The 8,647-nt window shown below is 33.1% G+C and overlaps 1 protein-coding gene across 2 annotated transcripts in view; it reads left to right on the plus strand.

Moving 5' to 3' along the window:
* LOC140973671 (uncharacterized) overlaps positions 1-8,106 on the plus strand; it is a 41,036-nt gene extending 32,930 nt beyond the window's left edge. Inside the window, exons 1-2 of one of the 2 annotated variants that reach the window (XM_073436643.1) lie at positions 5,162-6,911; positions 7,024-8,106. In XM_073436643.1, the coding sequence (XP_073292744.1) occupies positions 5,177-6,911; positions 7,024-8,048 (2,760 nt within the window). In that variant the 5' untranslated portion in view covers positions 5,162-5,176 and the 3' untranslated portion in view covers positions 8,049-8,106. Of the gene's footprint in view, positions 1-5,161; positions 6,912-7,023 lie in introns of those variants that run through there. The other variant, XM_073436644.1, reaches the window with a different exon arrangement.
* The last annotated feature ends 541 nt before the right edge of the window (positions 8,107-8,647 follow it).

Genomic DNA, 8,647 nt, shown 5'->3' on the forward strand with positions numbered 1-8,647 from the left:
TTGGATGTGTTCAAAATTTATAAAGATCTAGTTAAAAATTAACTTGTCTTAAAGATTAAAAACGTTAGATTTGTGATTATGAATATTATGGTAGATATGACGGTTCAGGTGAACATCGTCAATGACCTTTTGCTAGATTCCTAGAGGAATGCGGTATCGTCACACAGTACACTATGCTGGGTTCGCCCACTATGAATGTTGTTGCTGAAAAACGAAACAAAATGCTTAAGGATGGTGATGAGTATGATTAGTCATTATACCTTGCCAAAATCACTTGAGAGAGAGGCACTAAAGACCACATCATATATCCTTAACAAAGTTCCAACTAAAGTAGCGATCAAAACACCTTATGAAATTTGGCTAGGTAAAAATCTAGTTTTAAGCATTTGCATGTTTGGGGATGTCCAGCTGAGGCAAGGCCTTACAAGCCTAATGATAATAAACTGAACTCAAGAACGATCAGTTGTTATTTTACTGGATACTTTGAAAGATGCAGGGGATACCAGTTTTACGATCCCACAAGTAATTTGATTTTTGTGAATAATTATGAGTTGTGAGTTTTCTATTAAGTTAAACCCAAAATCAAAATGATCGGTTAAAGTTTTGACTATTTGGCTTTAATGTATTTAATAGGTTGTGGACCTTTAATGTGCAGAGACATAACTGTAATTTCTGATTTTATTATGGGCTAAAACATAAATATCAGAATATAATGATAGACATTATCTATATATGAGTTATAGTTCCCAAATCGCGCGTAATCACTTTCTCTATTCTCTGCCACATTAAGAAAATAGTCTAGAAGAAAAAACTAAAGGATTCTATCAATTAAAAAAGAGTGCAGATCTGGAAGATCAAAACATGTTTTAAAGAATTCGGGATTATAGCTTTAGATATATTTCCGCTTAAGTTTTCAATTAAAATTTTAATGATCTAGCATGACGGATTCTATGGTTTTTGGATTTTCCCCAACAATATCTACTGCAAAACAAAGAACATGTTCCATCAAAGATTCCAAGTCATTTCGACTTGATGAACCCGTATCCCAGTGTGATACCCTTGTCCCACTAAGTGCTATGCGGGGCAAAGTGCTACGTGCATGGGAGCCACCTCTTGAACCTGCGGGGCAAAGTGCTACATGACGGGAGCCACCTCTTGAACATGTAGGAGCCACATCTAGATTCTCGATGCTTGTGGATCGAGGGGTCAGGCAGCGACGAGGACGTCGCGTTCTGAAAGAGGGGTGATTGTGATACCCTTGTCCCACATCGAAAAAATCAAAGATTTAAAATGAGTTTATAATGGCTTACAATGTACTTCTATAGCAACTTGGGTTAATCATTTTCGTAAAGCGAGGACGAATACGAAGTAGTTGCTATAGGGGCCTATTATGCAGTCACGCAGGCGCGGGCCCGGGCTCGGAGTCTGACACCCAGTCTCTACTCTCTTGCGTGTTATAAAGTTGGAAATGTGCGGGGAAAACAACCATGTTAACATCGCAGATATTTTCCATCTTATTGTTTACTCTTCTTCTTCCCTTCTCCTAAGACCGCTTTTTCTGTGAGATATAGTATTAATGATGATGAAAAATAAGGAGTATTAAAGATGATGAAAAATAATTAATAAAAATTCAAAATTTTATATTAAAATTAACATTATTGCCATTGAATTAACTGGATACTTGTTTAAATGGTAACGGTGTAAATTCACAATTGAAAAAATTTACTCATACACCCACATTTCTACAGGTCGTATGTTCCCACCAAATATCCTTGCAATTAATTCAAACAATATATAGTCTTTAGGCAAAGTAGTACAATCACAATGAAAAAATACTATCATTTTATTCACAATATTATAGGTATGATTTAATAAATATAAATATTTTTAATTGAGGAAAAAAAAAACTGAAACAAAACTTATGATTTTCGAGATATGAAAGTTATATAGAAAATCATTGGAACGAAGAAAACCTCCCATAATAATATTCCATCCAATCATTTTTGAGTGCAGAACGAAGAAAACCTCCCATGTATCCTTTTATAACTCACGTGTCATCCCCGTTATCACAGACAAAAATCCTCGTCTAAGAACAAATCTTTATTACTTCATTAAATTTAGTCATTCCAAAAGATTCATCATGAAAACACAGAAACAGTTTAGTCGATCCGAACAAATGTATAGTATATAAGGTAGCTCTCTCAAGTGATCTCTCATTCAAAGATTATTTTTATTACACCCTCTTGTTTATAAATATAATAGCGTTCAAATGCACATGCATTACATGTGAAGAAAAAAAAATATAAATTAAATTAAATTAAAAGAACAATAATTTTTTTAAAAGAGTAAGGAAAAATAAAGAAATTCCCACAATTTTTTTGCAAATTTAAATATATATTTTCAACTACCTCTCCATTACACAAATATTATATAAAATCATTTCACTAGTTAATTTTGTGATACAGATTTTTCATCCGACTTGACTTGAACCATAAAAAAATATTATCTTTTTATGTCAAAATTATTTATTTTTGCTACAAATATAGATCGAGTTGACTCATCCGTCTCACGAAAGACCTACCTTATATACTATATATTTGTTTGTTTTTATTAACCGCAGAGGTATTAGGTGGAAACACGCTACCTCTGAAAGTGTAGATATACGGGTAAAATTTTTCAATTGTGAATTTAAACATTTGCCCTTTAAATAGTTCTCCTTCCTAAGTAAAAAATTATTATATATCATTTTTAACACTTTGATTTTTCATCCTCATTAGTAGCATATATATCTCATCATTAGCTCGTAACTCCTTTTTTTTTTTTGTTATCATCATGTTTGCACAATTTTTTAAAATACATACCCGTTGTCAGCTATAGCTATTGATTTTGCAAAGAGTATGCAAGTTTGTGAGTGTTGAGATGTTTTTTTTTTTCAATACTTCGATGAGTCTTTTTGTTTGATGTTGGATAAGTTTTTTTTTTCTCTCACTCCTTACTTCCATTTTCCACGATCTCATTATTAGAACTGAGGCAAAAACTTGTGTAAGACAGTCTCACAATAGACCTACTCTAGAACTGATTAAATTGAATTAATTGGTGGGCTTTTAAAAATTCTTCATGTGCTTGGGTTTTTCAAATATCAAACCTAATTTTCCTGGAGTTATACTAGAGATTTCCAATTTTGGCTCTCTTTAGAGTACTCAGGAACAAGAACGGATGGTAGCCATTGAGTTACAGATTTCTTTGATCAACTGCGATAGCTACTTGGAAGTCCCACTCGTCAATGAATAAAATCCAACTACATTTTTTCATGTACTGTCGAAATCTCTCTAAATTTTATATATTATTATATTATCTATCTATCAATCTAACCATCCACACACATACGTTTCAATTTGAATCCAAACAACACTCCAATTATTCACTACAATTATTTATAATACATACCCGTTGTCAGCTCCTATACGTTCCATTTTATGTACATAATATTGACGATCTTGGTGATTGTTTAAACGTATTATTATTTATATATGTATGTTGTGCATGTCTATACTATATTATAAATTTACGCATAATAAGACAAAAATCATGGGGTTATGGTATAATTTTTCAAATACCCCTATTTACTTTAATAATTAATTTTATTTTTTGTACACATTTAGTGTATTTAAAAGTTAATAAATTGAATTAATTGTTTAAAAAACTTATTAAAAATCATCGAAATTTAAATTTGATTTTAAGTTTTAAAATTTATTATTTTTTTAACAAAAATATCTACAAAAAAAATCAACTATACACACACAACATGTGCATAAAAAAATAATTGTAGTTTTTAGACAAAATAGTAAAATCACAACAGAAAAAAATTGTCATTTGTTCATACTTTTGATTTATAGGTGGGATAAATGTAGAATAGATAATAATAAATATTATTGACTAGCCACCGTGACATGTACATCTGTGAAATAGATGCGATACATTACAAATCTCAATTGTACATGTACATATTAATACGTAGCTACGATAAAATATAAAAAAATATGAATAAGATATGATAATTATTCATACATCTTTAATTAATTAGTAAATACAATATGAGGAAAGAAATATAATTCTGCATATATAAATATTGCAAAAACATTTATGTTGATATATATGTCCACACTTAAATAAATATTCTTAATTCAATCGGAAAAAACCTTAAACAAATCTTATGATTTTCAAGATCTGAAAGCTATAAAGAAAATCATTAGAACGAACTTAACCCAATATTGATTTTAAACCATAGAAAACGTTCCAAAGATGGTATTAAGAATATGCTTTCGATGTTGACCATAAAACTCTTCAATATCAAGCTTCCATTCAATCATTTGAGTGCGGAAGAAAACCTTCTGAAAATCACATTAATTTTAACACAAAGACTCATTTGACACCGTCTCATGGATGGATTTAGTTAAACGGATCTCCGACTCGACCCAATCCTATTCGATTCATAAAAAATATTATTTTTATTTCAGAAGTATTAATTCTCACATCATATAATTTACTGAATCGACCGTCTCACATATATAAATTTGTAAGGTCGTCTCACAATAAACCTACTCAACTACATAGATACTCATCTGAGAGCGTTTCACGAGTTAATTTTGTGAAATAAGTACCTGATCCGACCCGTAAAAATATTAATTTTGACTACATGTTTATATAGAATGAGTCAACCCGTCCGTCTCACAAGAGACCTACACTATAAATTATACATTTGCGTGTATGTACAATAAACTTTTTATGCGCACGTTTTGTGGGTGTATAGTCATTTTTTGTATAACTACTTTTGTTTTTTAAAAAATAGAAATTAAATTTTAAAACAAATTTTAATTTATATGATTTTTAATAAGTTTATTTTAACAATTAATCCAATTTATAAACTTTTAAACACACTAAATGTGTGAAACAAATAAAATTTGAATTAAAAAATTAATTAAAGTAAATAGGGGTATTTGATCCGGTACAAAAAAAAATTGAACATTATAAAATTCATCAAGAAAAATCACGTATGTGTTACTTGAGCTTATAGTCTATGTATTGATCATATATCAAGATCGGTAATAATAGAGATGGAAGCTGTTTGGATTTTATTGATTGACGAGTGGACTTCCAAGTCTTTCTAATTGACTTGATGAATCAATCTGTAGCATCCGTTCTTGTTCTTCAGTACTATAAAAGAGAGCAAATCTTGGAGTATAACCGCAGGAAAATAGCCATGAGAACATCCCAAATATCTTCCATCTTATTGCTTCTTTTTCTCTCTTTGCTTTTGTTGAACACTAGCTTTTCCGCGAAAACGGAAGCGGAAGCTCTTGTTCAGTGGGAGAGAACCATGTCACTATCTCCTTTTACCACCATTACATGGTCCCTTGATAATCTCAGTAACCTTTGTAATTGGACGGGGATTACCTGCAATGATGGGGGATCCGTTTCTGATATAAACTTATCCCATGCAAATCTTTACGGCAGAATTGACAGGCTCGATTTCGGTTCGTTCCCAAATCTCACCAGTTTCGATATCAGCCGAAACAACTTCAGTGGATTCATCTCGTCTAGTATTGGAAATCTATCTACAATCATTTTCTTGGATCTCAGCCACAATATCTTAGAAGGCATCATTCCACCTGAGATTGGGAATTTAACAGAGATTCGGTACATTAGTTTCCGTGACAACAAACTCAGTGGTGAAGTTCCACGTCAAATTGGCAAACTTCAAAAGGTGACACACTTGGATTTTGGATTAAATCACTTGGAGACGACTGATTGGTCTAGAATCCCGAGCCTCCCTTTTCTGACATCTCTCAACCTTGATACCAATAAACTCACTTTGCAGTTTCCAAGTTTTATAATCAGGTGCCAGAGTGTTACTCTTCTTGATTTGTCATTTAACAATCTCACAGGCTCAATTCCCGAATCAGTATTCAAAAACTTGTTACAGCTCGAATATCTTGGTCTAAGCGACAACTCATTTGAAGGAAATATTCCGTCTTCTTTAGGCCAACTCGTGAATCTTAAACAAATATATCTGGAAAATAATCACCTCGATTCAACAATTCCTCCTGAGCTCGGCCAATGCACCAACCTTACCTCTTTGAACTTAGGCCGGAATTCACTTACAGGACCTTTGCCTCTATCCTTGTCAAACCTGACCCAACTAACAGCCTTGGACCTAGCTGGTAACAATCTTTCTGGTGATATCTCTCATTTTTTAAGCAATTGGACCCAACTTAGATTATTGTTTCTGGCAAGCAATCGCTTCACGGGGGTGATTTCATCTGAAATAGGCTTACTGACCAATTTATCTGAACTCCTCCTGCAAAATAACAAATTTTCAGGCTCCATCCCGTTGGAGATTGGAAACCTCCTTAATTTGCAGTATATAGACCTTTCAAATAATCTGTTCTCGAGTTCAATACCACCAACAATCACAAATCTCACAAACCTCATTATGCTAAGCCTTTATGCGAACAATCTCAATGGAAACCTTCCACCTACAATCACAAATCTCACAAACCTCTTAATGCTGCGCCTTGATGCGAACAATCTCAGTGGAACTCTTCCACCTACAATTGGGAATTTAACTTCACTCCTATATTTTGAAGTGAATAATAACCAATTGACTGGGGAGTTGCCTGAGAATTTTGGGAAAAATATTCCTGGATTGACCGTCGCTGATTTTTCTAAAAACCACTTCTCGGGGAATCTCCCACGAGGATTATGCTGTGGATTAGATGTCAACTATTTTGCAGCGAAAGAAAACGATTTACATGGGCCATTGCTGGAGTGTTTCGAAAATTGTTCGAGGCTAAGTACGGGCAATTTGAGATGGCCGAGAGCTCTGCTCTTGGAATCAAATAAATTAACAGGTGAAGTTCCTTTTTATCACAAGTTACATTCGGACGCCCATTCAAAGGTTGTTTTTCATTTAATTTTTCGATTTTCTACATTTTAGTTTCTAAGTAACTTGCAGTTTAACAGGGGAGATTCCATCATCCATTTGCGATATCAGGGACCTTCTGGTTCTCCATCTATCGAATAACAGATTGGAAGGAAAAGTTCCACAGTGCACAGGAAACGGAAGTGCTCTGATATCTCTTGACTTGAATAGCAACGATTTGGAAGGAACGTTCCCTCGGTCCTTGGCCAAGTGCCGACAGCTTCAGGTTCTTAACGTCGGGAACAATAGAATTCAAGATTATTTTCCCTCTTGGGTGGAAAATCTCGCGGAGCTTCGAGTTCTTGTGCTGAGATCTAATAGGTTCCATGGTACGATGCCTGCTTTAAAGAGTAATATTTCCTATCCTATGTTGCAAATCTTCGACATCTCCGACAATCAATTCACTGGAGCTTTACCAGACCAATATTTCAAGAATTTCAAAGCCATGATTGATGTCAAGGAAAACAAAACTGAAATAAAGAAATCAGCGTTACGTTACCCTTACATCGAGTCTGTAACATTAAACGTAAAAGGACTGGAGCTTCCATATCAGATAATTCTGGAAACACTTACGACCATTGATTTGTCAAACAACATGTTTCATGGAAATATTTCAGATACAATAGGAATGCTCAAATCATTAAGGTATTTGAATTTGTCCCATAACATCCTCACGGGTCATATTCCTGAATGTGTAGCATATATAAGCGTACTAGAGTACTTGGACTTATCTTCAAATCAGTTGGTAGGAGAAATTCCCCAGCAGTTGACGAGGATAACATTTCTAGCACGGTTGAATCTGTCATATAATCATCTTGTTGGGCCGATACCCCAATCTGGCGGTCAGTTTCCTACATTTGACAGCAGCTCATACATAGGAAACTCGGGATTATGTGGATTTCCTTTGACTAAGAAATGCACAGATGACGAAAAGATGTTGCCACAACAAGGTGATGATGATGATGATGATGATAGCATTTTGGATGGATTTACGTGGAAAGTTATTCTCATGGGATATGGATTTGGAGTAGTTTTTGGGATCATTTCAAGTCGTTTCGTTTTTTGATCTGTATTAATAGATTTGAAATCTAAATTCAGCACTAAACAAATTGAGGTTGTGGATATGTATTATACAGTGTTATTCCATAACTACATGGAAGAAAAACACAAAAACAACTTATATGAGAATGTTTCATGGTTCAATTTTGTGATATATTTATTTGGAGTTATCTATGAAAAATATTAATTTTTATGTCAAAAGTATTTATTTTTATTATAAATATGATCAGAATCAATCTGTTTCACGAATAAAAATATGTGAAACCGTCTCACAATATACATATTCGAAGAAAAAATATTGATGCTTATGTCTATAAATGCCAACTTCTTTTTATTACTTTTAGTCACTTGATACGAGTAAGTTGAGAATGCATATATAAACAGAACAATGCTTTACTACTATATGCCTAATTTATTGACATTATTTTCTCTCTTTTAAAAACGATATATTTTTTGACACAAATAAACAATTATAAGCTCATTTAGGTTCGTGATTATTCAATGCATTTAACCTCAAATCACGTAAAGTTACTTAAAAGGTTTATTGCCATATACATTTTCTATTAAAGGATTAAGTAAAGGGTTTTTTTTTTTTTTAAAGGAAAT

Source organism: Primulina huaijiensis, chromosome 3 (genome assembly GCF_012295235.1).
Source record: "Primulina huaijiensis isolate GDHJ02 chromosome 3, ASM1229523v2, whole genome shotgun sequence".
Lineage (NCBI taxonomy): Eukaryota > Viridiplantae > Streptophyta > Magnoliopsida > Lamiales > Gesneriaceae > Primulina > Primulina huaijiensis.